The following is a 17,249-nucleotide window of genomic DNA, read 5'->3' on the forward strand; positions in this document are numbered from 1 at the left end:
ACATTTTAAGCATTCTATAACAAGATACCGAATGACAACTGAACTCCATTTCCTGCCTGTGCTCATTATGTCTACCTTCTCTGACTCTGTAACCAAATCCCTTATCATCTCCACCTTCTGTTTTAAATAAGATTAAATTTTTAAAAAATTTATTGATTTTAGAAAGAAAAGAAGAGAGAAAAGGGGGAAGAAAAAGAAAGAGAGAGAAACATTGATTTGTGGTTCCACTTATTTGTACATTCATTGATAGATTTTTGTATGTGCTCTGACTGGGGATCAAACCCACTACCTTGGTGTATCGAGATGATGCTCTAACCAACTGAACTACCCAGCCAGGGCACCATCATCTTCTGAATAGTCTGCCACTTTCCCGTGTAAACAACTGGCGTAGAGACAATCCCTGCCGGCCGCCTTCCCCTCTTCCCACCCCTGGTTCCTCCACACCTTTTCCATATGACTTTCTATGCAGCTTTAACATTTCAAATGTCCTGGACTCCAGAGTGATAACAGTAACAGCTGCACTTCCGTTAGCGTCTACTGTGAGCCAGGGACTGTGTTCCATCGTTTAGCTTTAACCCACTGCAGCCTCACAACCACACTCTGGGAGATGTGCCATTGTCATCCTTGTGCTGAGAAGAAACTGAGGTTCAGCTAGTCAGAATGTGCCCCGGGTCACACACAATCTGTAATTGATGGAGCCTGAACCTAAACCCATGTCTATCTAATGACAAAGCCCAAGCTCCTAACTTCAGAAAACTTCTCAAGTTCAGATGGTAAAACTTAAGCAAGAAATGGGCAGGGACACGCACAGGGTCATATAGCAAGTTATTAAGGATGCTGGGGAAAAGGACACACTTTTTTTGGCATCTACAGCCTCAGCAACTCTCAATGTGTCCCGACCTCACTCTTCATCCATTCTGTGCTCTGTGCTGTCTCAGTAAATGCCATTATTGGTGACATAGTGGTCAATGTTGTCTAGGATTATACAATGTCAAATGACTTGCACAACTTCAGTCTGATTCACCACCACATTCTATAAATATCGCTCTTCAAGCTTAAGTTCTCTTTCAATACACAGACATGAACCAAAAAAGAAAATAAAAGCTTGCCATGCATCAGGAAAGCAGTGGTATTTTAAAATTCGAATTCTTTTGCTCCTGGCAAGAAACAGGATAAACATCTTGATTTTATTCAAAAACGGTCACAGAAAGCTTTTTTTCTTATCGGAAGGATGCAGCCTCTGCGGCGGGGGAAGTATTAGAGCAGCAGTGAGATTTGGAGGCTGAGAGAGCTAAGTGGCACGGCGTCCACAGACGCTATAAACAATGCAAAGCTCCACACTTCCCAAGACGGGAATTCAGCGCATTGATTGGACAGCTCCAGCTCACGAAAACCTGAGTTGGGCATGAGAAAAAACAATGATCAATAAGAATTACTTGTTGTCCTGAAGGAGCCCAACATCTGGCAGGGAAAGCTCAGAGAAGGCAGGATTAATGAACCCATGGACAAGCCTGGAAAAAATGTTATAAGAGAAGGACAAAGAGCTTCGGGTATTGGAACAGGTTGGAAACCCATGCTGTCCTGGAGGCTGGCAAAGACTTCAGGGAGAAGGTAGCATTTGAGATGAACTGTGGAAGGGATGCTGGGAGAGTTAAGTGCAGTGGACAGGAAGCAGGACCGAAAGACTGCAGGTGCAAATGCGAGGAGAAAGAGCATGGAACCCAAAGCCCGTCGTCTGCTCTGCAGGGGTAGAGAGGAATAACTGGAGGCAGAGCTGTGAATAAATAGGAGACTTCGAAAAACTGAGGAGAGCCCAGAATTTGGTAGGCAATGAATAATGTGGGAGGGATTTTGATCAAGAAACGGCATGCTCAGATTGGGTTTTACAGCCTAAAGGCCCAGTCCAGATGAAAGATAGCATCAGTTTCCAAAGGACGCCCTCAGGAAGGATGGAGATAAGGAAATGCAGGCGAGAAATCTGCCGATTGCATAACCAGATTGAATTGCCTCTTCTGTCTGATAAAATGAATAGTTTCAATACCAAACCACTTCCTGGCTGGCCAAGAATCGGTGTTTACTTCTAGTTAGATGCTGTTTGGAATTACTTATTTAAAATCGATGAAGAACTACTGTGTAAATGCATCTTTGTTTAGAAACAGCCAGTGCTCCTAAAAGAAAGAAGAAAGGCAAAGGGGGTAAGGAAGGGCGGGGTGAGCATTCATCTATTTCAAGGACGCTCCTGCTGCCAAAGCTAACGAGCAGCAGGGGAGTCAGTTTCCCTCAGCAAGCGATGGGGAGGGGCGGAAGCCTGGGCTTGGTGGGGTCTGGGTTCCATTTCCAGCTCCAGGTAACCTCTGACCCCTTGGGGAAATCCCAGGTCACTTCTGAGATGTGCCACTCAGTTTCTTCATCCACACAACGGGAAAATGATACTTACCTGTAGGGTTTCATATAAAACGCTTCCCACCGAGCCTGGCACATAAGAAGTAACTAATCAATAGCCTCTAATGCTACTGGATTATCATCAGCTTGACTTACTTCTTTGTTGCCGTCTCCTACCACTTTCCCCATGTTTACCAAGCACCAGCCATGTGTGCCTGCTCATCTCTGCCTTAGGGTCTTGTGTTCACTGGTCCCTTTCAGTGACATCCAAGTCCTTCCATACACACATATCTGACTGCTCCAGCATCCTTGTCCCAGGTCACAGGGCTGACTCCATTCCCTGACTACCCCAGATAATGTACACACTACAGCCCATCTCTGTTTTCACCTTCTTTTTTTTTTATTTTTATTTTATTTTTATTTTTTTGTGTATTTTTCTGAAGCTAGAAATGGGGAGAGACAGTCAGACAGACTCCCGCATGTGCCCGACCGGGATCCACCCAGCACGCCCACCAGGGGCGACGCTCTGCCCACCAGGGGGCGATGCTCTGCCCCTCCGGGGTGTCGCTCTGCCAAGACCAGAGCCACTCTAGCGCCTGGGGCAGAGGCCAAGGAGCCATCCCCAGTGCCCGGGCCATCTTTGTTCCAATGGAGCCTTGGCTGCGGGAGGGGAAGAGAGAGACAGAGAGGAAGGAGGGGGGGTGGAGAAGCAAATGGGCGCTTCTCCTATGTGCCCTGGCCGGGAATCAAACCCAGGTCCCCCGCACGCCAGGCCAATGCTCTACCGCTGAGCCAACCGGCCAGGGCCTGTTTTCACCTTCTTTATAGCACCTGTGAGCATCTAAACCTGTCTCATTCATGTGTATATGTCTACTTGTTTATCTTCTGGTTCCAGATGAGAGAGAGACGAGAGACCTTGTCAGTATTTTTAATTAATTAACCTCTGACACATAGTAGATGTCTGAAAAAAAAAATCTGTAAACATCGAAGTGTTGTTGAGAAAATCAAACTGTGACAAATAAAAACTAGCTAGCACATAGCGAGTACTTAATCAAGGCAAGGTTCTTGTTGTTGGATGGGTTGGGAGAATGGCTGCCCCAAAGTGAAGAAGAACCATTTGGTGAGAAAGCAAGAACAGTGGCCCCAGGCTAGGGTGGCTGAGTGTCCGGGGTCTAGCTCTCTGGCTGGACATAGCAGATGCTTCACAGTGGGGGTTAAGGCTCAAACTGTCACTCTAGCGTGGAAGTTGCAGGAAATCAGACTTTTTTTTTTGTTGGTATGGAAGAAGAGGTTTTATAAATATTAGTGGCCAGTTGTGATCTGAAGACCTTATGAATATTTTAGGAAAACTAAGGAGGAGGGAAACCCAAGCCCCGTCACAGACTTCTAGAGGAGAGTGCCTGGTCCAGCTGCTTGGGATTTTAAGCTGTGAAGAAGGCTCCTTCCAGGAATGAATAATGTGCAGACTGAGCATCCAGATACACCTGTACTCCATTCCTTTCCGGCCCATGTGCAACGGGGTCCCAGGTAAATTTGTGTGTGAAGGGTTCTGATTTGAAACCCTAATTCTTATCCACCCTTTGCATTTTATATGTGAGATGGCAGAAGCCCCAAGGGGTAAGCAGGAGAGCTGGGACAAGTACCCTGCCCCTAACCGCCAATGGGGGTCTTTCCACTGTTCCAGACTCAGAAGTAAAGGGACAGAAATTTCATTGACATAAGCTCTAAGCCTAACGCCCCAGCAGCTCCAGGGCCAGGGAACTAGATTCCAGGCTCCTGGGTATTTCATGACACCAAAAAAGCATTCAGCAGGGAGGCACATACTTAATAACCTCAATCTGAAACCTGTGGCTAGGCAGTTGCCACGCTGCCCTAAGTGGCTCATATGGCATGTGCCCTGACAGTGGCTGGGCTGAATCTTTTATTTTTAATTTTTATTTTTTTGTATTTTTCTGAAGTGAGAAGTGGGGAGGCAGAGAGACAGACTCCCGCATGCGCCTGACCAGGATCCACCTGGCATGCCCACCAGGAGGCGATGCTCTACCCATCTGGGCCATTGTGCTGTTACAATTAAAGCCATTCTAGCACCTGAGATGGAGACCATGGAGCCATCCTCAGTGCCAGGGCCAACTTTGCTCCAATGGAGCCTTGGCTGCGGGAGGGGAAGAGAGAGACAGAAAGAAAGAAGAAGGGGAAGCGGAGAGAAGCAGATGGGCGATTCTCTTGTGTGCCCTGGCCAAGAATTGAACCTGGGACTTCTACACACTGGGCCAATGCTCTACCACTGAGCCAACTGGCCAGGGCCCTCTGCTTCCGAGGGTTGGGCTGGGCCACAGAGGTGCTCCAGAGAACTCAGGCATGGGTATGACTTTGGCATTTTACTGTGGCTTCAAAATTCACTTATTAGTTTTCAGACTGGAGTTTCTCCTTCAATGTAAAACTTGTATCATATAAACATGTACGGAATGCACAAATATAAACATATGTGTACTTTATTAATGTTTATCAATAAATAGAATTTATCAATGAAAAAAAGAAAAAGAAAACAAGTCTAGATAGGCTCCTGTTTTTCCCAGAACACATTCCTGGAAAATTCATCAAAAATTCTATCATCATAAAGACCAGGGTGAAACAAATAAAATAAAATAAAATAAATAAAGTCAAGGGTGCTTCCCATAGAAACAAATGAGACTCAAGGATCCTAGTACCTTCAAAGATTAAGCTTCAAATAAATCATAGATATCACTTACAATTTCATAAAACCAAAAAATACAACCATCATTAAAATCTGTAATTCTTTGAAATTATATAAGAAATTATGTAAGTTCCATGTTCTACATGACGGGCACACACTTATTGTACATGTTAATTACAAGGAGACTCATTTCACTGTGACCTGTACCAGTGACCCCACTTGTGTCTCTACTTTATTAAAAATGTAAACAAAACTAAGGTGCTAGCAAAATAACATTCGACCATAATTAATAATCATTTACACAGACTATCAGATTAGCAAAAATCGCAGAAGTTATCTGGTTCGGTATTTTAGCAGATGCTTTATGTAACATTCTTGTCAGCTGCTTATTTATGGTCTGGCCCATGTTTGAGAGTTTGGGGTTTTTTTTCATAGAATTTATATATATAGATATTAAATTTATAGGATAGGGGTAATTTTGATGACTTTTTTTCTCCAAATAAATGTTTTCATGGAAAAAAAAATTTTTAAAGCATTGAATTTATTTCATGTGACTTGGAAGTTACATAAAGTTCGGCTCATTCTTACCCAAATTTGTCCCGCCTCTCTCCACCCACTCCTTTATTTCGAGAACAGCAAGATCCCCTCGGATGGAGGGTCTGTGATGTACAAGTCTGCGACGTTGTACGGGTTGCACAGCCTAGGGTAACCAAATGAGGAAGGGGCGATTTGGAAGAGTGGAACCCCAGAAGGGTGCTCCTTTGGGTTTGTTTTCCAATGTAGAAAGCTCATTCTTTGAACTGGTTCACGTCTTGGTGAAGAAAGTCTTAGTACTGGAGAGCTCAGGTGCATCCAAAGTAATAGTAAACATACAGAATGGCATTTCATGATTTACAGAATGTTTTCAAGAGTTTATCGCCCCGACAGCTTTGTGACACGGGCTGGAGAGATTCTCTCAGAGCCCAGAGAGGTCCGGCGATTAGTTCAGCATCACACAGTGAGTCAGCCATTGATTCAGTGCACGTGCTCACAGAGGCAGTGGGCCGGTGGGCTGCCGTCAGAGCAGATGGTTTGGGTCTGACTGCCAGGTTCACAGCCTTGGACTGAGAACCTTACTGCTCCCTCCTTTGTATTAGAAAAGGACCATCCTCAAAATGGTCCCAAGTCCCAATCTGGTAGAGGCAGAGGAGAGTGACTTAAAAAAGCAAAGTCAAGATGGAAGGCAGGACCAACTACACTTTCTTCATGTGCGAGGAGAATAGACCCCCAATCAGCTCTGCTCCGTGGACCAGCGAGTCTCTGCCTCACACGGAGCACGTTAGCATGGTGCAGTCTCTCTCAATGACTCAGGAATTCTATGGGGCACTTCTAGGAGGCATTTCCCTTCCCTAAGGCATGACTTTCTCCCCAATCAAATAAGTCTTTAAAGGGCAAAAACAATTTTTTTATTTTTTATTTTTTTGCATTTGGAGGGTTTGGGGGTCATCTCTATTTCTTTATCATAAGGTCTCTTTCCTGTCTGGTTCGATTCCAGAACTAAAGTAAACATCAACAGAAATGGTAGCTGACACCTCTTAAGCAGCGGGAACAAAGTGAGTATGACAAAGTCCTGAGATGCTATCAAATCACAGCCAAGATCAATGTGAAAACCTCCCATGGCTCTGGGACGTGGTGGCGTTTATTTCTTTGTGGCACTCATTCTGGGGCAGCTGGCAAGAGCCATGGACTCAGCTTTAAATGAAAGACATCCAGGTGACAGTGTAGGGCAAAGCTGGCAAGGTCAAGGGTAGACGGCCCAAAGGAGGCGGCTAGTTCCTTTGAAACAGACAAAAGGTAGGCTGGCCATGGCTTTTCGAGGTAGCAGACAGCTGTAGCTGCATCTGTTGTCCTAGAAATGGAGAGGAATCTGAGAGATCCCCTAATCCAAACTTCAACTGACAGATGTAGACAGTGAGGTCCAGGGATAGAAGAGTTGGATCAAGATCTTATAGCCTATTAGGAGCAGAGCCACGGCTGGAATTCGGGTCCTCTGACTTCAAGTCGAGCACTGTTTTCCGCCCTCAGCACTGCGTGGTCCTGCCTCCTCTACAAGGGGCTGCAGTGAGTGACAGGTCTCAGCAGTGTGAGCTCCCTACCGTTCTCTCCTTTGAGAGCCACACGGCCAGAATCCAGGGTTCCAAACTGGTGCCGTGGGCCTGGCCACAGGCTCATGGGAAAGATTCCAAAGTCTTCTAAGAAACACCACGATGCCGCCAGCCCTGCCCAAGGCTCCTTAGGACAAGAGGCTGCTCTAATTCAAGAGCAAGGCGGACATCTCGGACCAGAAAGGGCTGAGGTCACAGCACTGGCGGGGAGCTATTCGTCTTCGGCTTCCCTCCAGGGTTGCTGCGGAGAATGTTTTCCTCAGGTGGATCGTTGTCCCGGTTTCTTCCATAGTGAGTGAATGGAGCGTGTCCCGAAGAGAAGGACTGACACCAGACATAAGGAAGAGCAGGTGAGGTCTGTGACTGACACGGGGGCTGACCAAGAGGACACACGCTCGGGCCCGGACACCAGGAGGAAGGTGAGTGAGCTAGCGTCTGGCACAGAACAGGACAAGATGAGACAGGGAGCAGCCTGAACGTGGCTGTGACGGACATGACAAGCAAGAAAGGTGTGCTTTTGAACATGACTCTGACCAAGACAGGCACAAGGGGTATGTGTTTTGACCATGTCTGTGAGCAGGCAGAACAAAGAAGGCATGTGGCTGAGACACTTGTGGCTGAGATAGGACAGAGTAAGCGATCGTGTTTGGAACATAAGAGAGACCAACCAGGCACAGTAAAGGGACAGACTGGGGACAAAAGACAGTGTGAGGCCAGGGCGAGATGCCAGGGAGAAGGAGTGTTGGGAAGCAAAATACCCCTTCCTGGAGGGGATCTCTGAGGAGAACCCCCAGCGAACAGGGGGGACGTCCTTTCCCCTGACTTCCTCAAACGCCGCCTGCTGGACTCCCGGAGGGAAAGCCAGGTGGTCATGGGGTGCCTGCCCCCACGGACAGACAGACGAATGGATGGAACACTCGAATGAAGAGAAACCAGGTGCAGTCACGCACAAGTAGCAGCTTAGGACCTGGCCCTCTCTCGGAGGGATGGCTGTCTTCCGAGTCACTGCCCCAGAGGACTAAGTGTCACTGGGCTGAACAGCCACCAAAGGAGAAGTTGCTGGGGGGTGGCACTGACTCTCCCATTGGCCACCACACTCCACTGCATCCCTGGAGAGGGGAGAAGACCACAGAACCTCAGAGTTGCAATGGAAGTCACAGAAGATTTCGCCAAAGGGCCTCCCAGAGCAGGAGAGCCCTGTGCCACGCAGACAGGTGGCTGGTGAGCCCCTACTTAAGGCTCCCCAGTGACTGAGCGGGACACATTGTCTTTAAGCAACTTTACTAAAAGAGCTTGTTACTGTTATTAGAAAGAGTTTATTACTGTTCAGCCCAAATCTTCCCAGTGGAACTACTATGCCCTCCAAACCCACTTAAAATTCTTTCCTCTACTAATTATATCCTCCAAATTTTCTCTCTCCGGGCTACTCATTTTTCTAATAATTCATTGTACATTATGGTTTCCAGAATACTCCCCATAATAAGCAGTGTCCTCTGAACACAATACTCATTTTATTATGATCTCTCTTGAAATAGGGTGCCAAGAAAAAGCATACATCTATGCAGTGAACCAGACATATTTATGTCCTTTTCATCACCAGTTGAGTTGACTTCTATGGATATGGTCAACATTGAGTTTATTTCTAATTATGGTAATATGCTATTGGCTTACATTGAGGTTGTCACCAACTTGTATGTTTTTTATTCAAACAGTGGTCAATTTCTGTGGGTTGTTTTTTTTTTAAATCACATCCATGCAGTTTATATTGTTTGAGCCAAAATATAGGGCATGGCATTTGTCTCAGTTCAATTTCATGGTATTGATTTGGTATCCTTTTAGTTCATTAAGATCATTCTAAATCATAACAATTTCAACATTCAAGATGTGATTATCTAGCACTGACTCAAACTAGACTTTGAGGATTTTACAAGCATATCAGAAGGTCAGATACTTACTGCTATGTCAATCTTTCTGTCTAGTGTCACCTGCCTTTTAGGTCAAGATAAAAAATAAAAAGATTGATCAGGACAGGGTTAAAACAGAGAACTGAGGTGCATCACCACAGACTGCATTCACAGCAAACAAGTAACCCTCAACATGCTCGAGAATGGACCCACCCATGGAAGGCTCTATCCAATGCCTTGCTGAAATGTTTCTGCTATGCAGTAAATAAATCTGTCCTAATAGATAGTGAAATTATTTGGCATGATTTAGTTTTAGTGGAACAACACTGCCTCCTGGTCACAAATAATTTCCATTATAACTGTCTCAGATTTTTGGTTAAGTCTATAGTTTCCTGAGTCTAGCTTTAGTATTTCTTTAAGAACTAGGTCAATATTTACTGGCCTCCAGGCTGCCATCATTTCCCCAGTCCTCCAAAGAGCACGAGTCAGGGGTCCTAGCCACCATTCCTTTAAGTCCCTGAGATGTAATACATCTTGGCTCAGAGACAATGAAATGTTGCCCATCAGTCCAGGACAGCCACTTTCTCCCTGTCATCTCTCTTTTCTCCAGTTGGAAGACTGTTCTTATTGCAGCTGAATATGCAAGATTTCTTCCCTAAATAACGAGATCTCACTATTTCTGGGTTTGCTACTTGCTCCAAACACAGCTTTTGGTGCATCCTTGGTTATCCGTTTCCTCTTCCATGTTTCCCACATGCCATTTTCAAGTATACATTCACTAGATAACTCAAGATGCGGCCTCTTGTCTTTACATACTCTCCCCCAATTTCTATCCATCTCATTATTCATTGAACATAGCTATTAAAAGAAAGAAAAAGAATGACTAGAAAGGAAGCAAGGAAGGAATGGTTTCTCATTTCTCATTGACCAAACTCCCTTTGTATAACACTTATTTAATATTATCATTATTATCAACAATTGAACCACCACCCTCTAGGGCAGCACCTGTGATGCATTAATCATGTATTTTATATCTCTTTAATAGACAAGGAAACTGAGTTTCAGAGAGTTTAAATAATTTGCCCAACTTCCCTCAGCCAATAAATGGCAGGCTCAGACCTTACATTTAGGTCTCTGTGCTCCTTATTTGTTTATTTGAGAAAGAAAGAGAGTGAGTAAGGGAGAGAGAGAAAAAGAGGAAGGAAAACAGAAAGAGAGAAACCTTGATTTGTTGCTCTACTTATTTATTCATTTGTTGGTTGATTTGTGTGTGTGTACTGATCGGGGATCAAACCAGCAACCTTGGTGTATAAGGATAGTACTGTAACCAACTGGGCTACCCAACCAGGGCCCAAAGTCTGTGTTCTCAACTGTCCTGATATATCAGGGGTTGGGAAACTTTTTGGCTGAGAGAGCCATAAACGCCACATATTTTAAAATATAATTCCATGAGAGCCATACAATGACCAATGTATGTTATGCATTATCCAATAAAAATTTGGTATTGTCCCGGAGGACAGCTGTGATTGGCTCCAGCTACCTGCAACCATGAACATGAGCGGTAAAAAATGAATGGATTGTAATACATGAGAATGTTTTATATTTTTAACATTATTATTTTTATTAAAGATTTGCGAGCCAGATGTAGCCATTAAAAGAGCCACATCTGGCTCGCGAGTCATAGGTTCCCAACCGCTATGATATATTGTCACTCATCCTCTTGAGAACTAGCACTGCTAAGTCCAGTGGTCAGGTGCTGCTGTCTCTTAACATCGTCTTGTCCCACTAGGATGGGTTGCAGGGCACAAGGAGTACATACAGGGCGCAGCATATTCATCTATTCCACCTACAGCACAATGTGCCGCCCCTTTTATTGAAACACAGTGTGAATAAGACGCTAACACCGGGCTCTCTGGCTAACCCCCTGCCATGCTCACTAAAGGAAAAGTTTTGCCAAGTGGTACATAATGTACCATCACTTTTCTGTGATGAAGAACAAGGGAAGCTAGGTGAAAAGGAAAAGAAAAAAAAAACCCCTGCAAAGGCAGGAGAAAACTAGAGAGGACAGAGTCAGAGAAAAAGGCGGGGTTAATAAACACAACCAAGCATGGGGGGAGAGGACAGAAGACAGGGCTGGAAGAGCCACAAAGTTGGGTGTGTGGAAGGCACCAGAGCTGTTGAGGAGCACGGAGATGTGTTTCCAAAGGGTTACTGGCTGTTTCACGACATCTTGCCGGAGAGTTGAATAAAGACAGACACAGACAACAGTATGGGGATCCCCAGAGGGAAAGGGTGTGGAGGCAGGTCAAAGAGGGTAAAGTGGGAATAAATGGTGACAGAAGGAGACTTGACTGGGGGTGATGAACACACAATACAACATACAGAGGATGTATTATAGAACTGTACACTTGAAACCTATATACTGTAATTAACCATATAACCCTAATGAATTCAATAATATTTTTTAAAGCTTATGCCTGATAAACAAGCAAAAATAAATGTATTGAAGGCTTTTCACTATCTACAAAAAAAGAGAAAGATTAAGATTACTGTGGACTTGTGAATGGATGCCTGGTGTCACTGTGTTTTATTCAGGATGCACTGATAGAGCCCTTGCCCAAGAGAGTAGTCATGGAGAAGGGACAGCAGCCCAGCCTCCCACCCCATGGAGTACTCACAGCCAACTCCCTCTCAAGGCAAATGGGGGCTTGAGAAAAATGACAAGAGTGATCTTGGGCCCGGGCTGGCAGGTGTCATTCTCAGTTTACACTATTGTACTAATCTAATTGTTATCACTTAACAGTTTAATGTCATTGGCCTTTTAGGTCTTCATTCAAGATACAAAATTATGGCCCAATACACTGCACCTCAAGAGGCCTCTCTCCAGTACAGTAGATCGATCACTCTCGATGCATCCAACTTTCACTTCCAACTACAAAGCCAACCTGCTAACTCAGCAAAGGAAGCAGCTGAGTGCGACAATGTACTCGCATTCAACCAGAGGAGAGGGGGGGGGGGGGTTCCAACCTTCCTCCTTGCGTGGCTCTGATGACTTAGGCCCTTTCCTGTGCCTCAGGTTTTCATTTTTTAAATGAGGAGGAGGATTACCTATAAGATCCTTTGCAGCCCTGACATTCTGATTGTGTGAGTAGCAGAGATGGTGGGTGACAGATGTCGACCTTCTGGTTGGGTACCAGCTGTGTGTGGGACTGTTCTCCAAAGCTGTGGGTAATTGCTTCAAATTTGGCTTTTAATATTCTATTGTTAGTATCTGATACTTTATATTCTGTATGGGGGGAAAGAGGTTTCGCTGGAAACACAGGGGGGTGCGATTTTTGGATTTGTATTAAAGAATCCAAAAAACCTCAATTTCTGAATCTGTGAAATTACATTGCAAAACTGTTAAATGTAGGATCAAATAAGGAGGGGCTGAGATGCCATAACTTAAAATGCAGTGAGATCACAGCTGTCTCTCCTCAAACATATGCTTGATCAGAAACATTGGCAGTGTTGCTCAAAACCCCTGATGCAAAAAAACATCATTAAAAAAGAAGCTCCAATTCTTTAACCTAAGCGGTTTCTAAATACAGTGCCTTATTTTAATAGTTGTGTGAAAATTCTCTGTGATTTATGAAGCGTTTGTATATCTTTAATCTTCAACACAAATCTGGAGGAAGGAGGGTACAGAGTATTATTTTGATTTTCGAAGAGGAAGCAGGTCAATGTCAGGGCATGGATTGATTGATGGGTAGTGTTGGATGCAGCGCTGTAAGTCAGGCATTCCGCCTCCCAAACCTGGAACTCTGTCCGTGAGGAAATGGGGAAATCATTTGTGTGATGAGAAGAGTTTTGTGATGAAGTTTCATATTAACAGCTGATGAAATTCACTTATCATTACCTGTGTTCCAGGAGAAGAAGGAGGAAAAAAAGAGGAGGAGGAGGAGGAGGAGGAGGAGGAGGAGGAGGAGGAGGAGGAGGAGGAGGAGGAGGAGGAAGAGTTAGTTGTGGGGAAATAATCAGTAGCTAAGTCATCTTTCACAAAGTGGTCCAGAGACAATGTGTATCAGAAATGGCTGGGGTACCATACCGAATATGGATTCCCAGGATCCACATCAGAGCTCTGATGTGAGAGGGCAGAGGTGACGCAGGGAGAGTAGCAATTTGCATTTGTAGAAGGTGTTCTCTGGTGATTCGTATGCACAGAGGACGATGACATTTCCTGAATATGAGGATATCCGGTTACTGAACTCATCCCTGAGGAACAGCTTTGACCCAGAGATGTAGGTGGCAGTAAAGGGAAAGCACAGGAGAGCGGGAAGGGCCAGAACTAGAAAGTATAAGGCACTGAGCAATGCTCCCCACAGAAGCAGAATGGAAGGCTGAAATGCATGCTAACAGTGTAGGTTAGCAAAGAGGATGATGGGATGTTTATTGGTTCTCATGACATTGATGGAGAAGAAATGAGAAACAGTGATGAATCGTGAATATAAGAAGGCAAAAAAAATGTGTAAAGAGATGCACAAGTAATATATTCAAGTGTTCTTTATGTGATGAAAAAATAGAATGTTTGGGTACAATGAGCCAATAAAAACTAATTGAATTGTCTATAAACAGTGAGCATACATACTAAGTTATCAGGAAGTTACATTACTCAAAAGGCAATGCCTTCGGTATTTTCTTTGTCTTTAGATTCATTACCAACTGGAATAGACTACTGACTCTAGGAGACCCAGGATTTCCCAAACTTGGGATGCGTTCCATATAGGTGATATGCCAACCTGTAGGCATAGAATTAAATAATTTGACTCTCAGTAAGAGAATTCAATATTTCTTTCACTCTTTCTAATAATTTTTTTTTAATTTTTCAATCTTATGATTCTTTTTAAAATTTATTTTTTAGTTAGAGTTGACATATATTAGTTTCAGCTGTAAAACATAATGAGTAGATATTTATATACCTTATCAAGATGATCTTTCTGCTTAAAGTGACTCGGGCTTTAACATGCCTCGCATCCCTAACAAGCAGAGAGCAGGCTTCGGGCTCAGAGACTTGGGTAAGCAATCGGTTCAAGTTAAATTTAAATAATAATTTATACAAGTAACAATTCTTTTTTTGTTTCCATTGCATTTATTTTTATATCATTTCCACATAGTCTTGCATTTAAGATCATGACACAGGACTGCCTTTACAAATATATTTTAGAGTATAAGTGTATTTAAAGACAAATAGTAAAGCAATAATAACATGGGTAGAATGCTGATAAGCTAAAAATTACCGTAGTAGCCAGCAAGTGACAACAGCCCTTATCAGACAGATGAGAAAACTGAATTGCATAATCGGGCAATGAGAAAGCCAAATTGCATATCGGACAATGAGAAAACTGAATTGCAGAGAGCGTAATATCTTGGCAAGGACATAAATGCATCCACTGGGCGGAAGCTCTGGGATCGTAAGCCAGAGCTCTTTCTGCTATTTTGTTACTTGCATAAAGGACCCAAAATAACCGAGTCTGCAGAGTTTAGAATGCCTAACCTTGTGGCCTCAGGACAAAATGTGTTCCCAGGGGCTCTTGAAGTCCATCAGGAGCTTCAGCTATGTCCAGGTCTCAACAAGCTGAAGTGCAGCTCAAACCAGTGGGCGTGGCTTATTCTACTCCCAATGCACTCACTTCCCTAGTGCTCCCTATGCAGGTATAGCGAAGGTCAAACCAATCTCCTTATGAGATTTCTTTTCCCATTGCCTACCACAACTTTTAAATGACAAAAGATTGGAACTTGGAAGAGCTCAGAGTCTTTGGGGGGTCAGGCCGTCTGCTTGCTTTTTTTCTGCTGAACTATTTCATTACGACAGTACCAAAAATATCTAGGAGAAAATGCCTTTAAAGCATGGACCTGTAATAAAAACAGCTGACCTTTACTGAGTGTTTATTATGTGCCAATGACTGTGCTAAATAAGCAAATCATGGCTCATCTTATGCAAATTTCACAGCAATCCTACCCCAGGGGTTTTATTATTTGCAGGCTTTCCTTGAGTGACATGAGGCTTAGTAATGCTCAGGTCCAATGTCTAGGGAGAGGTTGAGCCACAATCTGAGCTAGGCCCTCCAAATCAGAGTCTCACTGCATTTGCATCACTAAATGGGCATCTCCACCCAACAGGCACCTTGGACTCCTAGACTTGGCAGGTGCATAAAAGTCCTTAAGATCCCATAGAATGAGCTGAGCTTCCAAGAGAAGCAGAGGCAGGTGGTAAGAGAGCCCAGAAGAGGAAGAGGCTGTTATTACTCAAAGGCTGAGGGGGCGGGCATCAGAAAACCATACCTCAAGGAATGAGCCAGCTTGTGCCAAGAAGGAGATCCGAGAGAGCATTGGAGGAGCAAAAATAACCATCCTGAGGCAGGAGAACTCAGTCGTTATTTGAGGAAAATGGATCAATCTTGCATGCATACCACTTAGGGAGTTGGATTGGGGGCAAGGAGAAGAAAATGAGCTGGGAACCCAGATCGAGTCAGGCAAAAAGGGCTTTTCTATGCCTTTCACTACCTGCCCGCTGCAAGTCACATTATGTTGCCCAAGGTTATTATATTACAACTCCATTCAGCTAGCATTTACAGTTGAAAATCCCTTGTGCCTCAATGGCTTTTTTATCCTCTTGAATGACACATGTGAAACAGTAGCTTCTCTCTCCATGGTTATAGCTTACAATAGTCCCAAAACAAAATCAGAGATAGAGAAAGAGTTATAATTTGCAATACTGCCAAGGAAAGGTCACCCTGACGTCACCAAATATGGGCTCAGTCTTGAGTATAATCTTGAAGCTCAGTCTTTTGGAAAGCCATGGGCAACTGGACTGAATGCAGGAGTCATCCAGGATGGTCTGATTGTGTGTGTGTGTGTGTGTGTGTGTGTGTGTGTGTGTGTGTGTCTATGAAGGGGGAAATCCAAAAGCAAATTTTGAAGCACCATGAAGAACTGAGATGGTAAAATCTCGACTGTGTGAACTCTTTAATGGCAGGAATCAATAACTTGTATATTTCGGATACTTGCATGTACAGTATCTGATACAACCCTCACAAGAGTCTGATGAGGCAAGAACCATTTTTATGTCCATTTGGCACAGGAAGAACCCGAGGCACTGAGAGGTCAAGTCATTTGCCTGCGATCACACAGCTTCAAAGTGGCAGGACCTGAAGTCAAACTGAGTCCATCAAACACCAAACCCTATGCTTTTAGCTATCACACTGTTCCTCCAGTCCTCTGAGTCCTCCTAGACTGGGATCCTGCCTTCCTATTTTCAGAGCCTGGAGTCCTGGTCCTAACTATCTCCCTATAAAAAATGAAGAACACAAACACCAGATTGAGGGTATGTCTCTTTAATCCCAGCCTAGGATTCCTCCACCCTACAAATCTTTAAACAGTAATCCCACTCATATTAGGTCCTCAAACAACAGAAATTTATCCTGATGAGTAAATATGACAATATTTCCCCTCAGTGGAATCTTAGACATCAAGTCAGCAGCTATAGAGCCTGGGGGTGGAGTTCCACCTTAGATACATCCAAGTTCCCCACCATCCACGGGTTGCCAGAAGTATCATAAAGCAAAACAGAACGGGACTGACTTTGAATAGCATCGCCTCTGACACCTCTCTCCCCACTGCAGTCTTTCCAGGAGGTCTGCTGCTTCAACCAAACAAAAAGCATTTCTGCAGGCTGGAGCAGGTGTTGCTCTCTGTCGTGTTTACCAGCTCTGTGGGAGGACCTTCACGGTTCTGCAACTCACATAGTCACAAAGGGAAGGACTGAGAATGTCTTCAGTCTCCCCGCCCTTCTTCAGCAATGCTGGCCAATGATCAGTCAGTGCTCGCAGTGACTGATGGTCAATCAACTCTTCTATGTGACAGGTGGTCATTTGACTTTCTCCTTCTTTTTTAGGAATTTCCTAGTAAGACAGCTGTGTACTCAAATACGTATTCCGTTGTGACTAAGATGCATAGTCTTAAAAACTTTTATCCTTTGCTCCTACCTCTCTCCCTTGGGACCATGCAAAACAAGTCAGGTCCTCTGTCTCATAACAGCCCTTAAATATATAAAAAAGTGCTTATAATCTGAATCTTCTTGAAGCT

General features: G+C 44.2%; 1 protein-coding gene across 6 annotated transcripts in view; it reads right to left on the minus strand.

Annotated features, from left to right (window-relative positions):
- Positions 1-17,249, minus strand: part of HTR4 (5-hydroxytryptamine receptor 4) — a 149,486-nt gene that overhangs the window by 19,892 nt on the left and 112,345 nt on the right. For 4 of the 6 annotated variants that reach the window (XM_066343494.1, XM_066343490.1, XM_066343491.1 and 1 more), the window contains one exon: positions 4,941-8,330. The exons of the other annotated variants lie outside the window; for them this stretch is intronic. In XM_066343494.1, coding sequence (XP_066199591.1) covers positions 8,240-8,330 — 91 coding nt within the window. In that variant the 3' untranslated portion in view covers positions 4,941-8,239. Of the gene's footprint in view, positions 1-4,940; positions 8,331-17,249 lie in introns of those variants that run through there. 6 annotated transcript variants of the gene reach the window in all.

Source organism: Saccopteryx leptura, chromosome 6 (genome assembly GCF_036850995.1).
Source record: "Saccopteryx leptura isolate mSacLep1 chromosome 6, mSacLep1_pri_phased_curated, whole genome shotgun sequence".
Taxonomy (NCBI): Eukaryota; Metazoa; Chordata; class Mammalia; order Chiroptera; family Emballonuridae; genus Saccopteryx; species Saccopteryx leptura.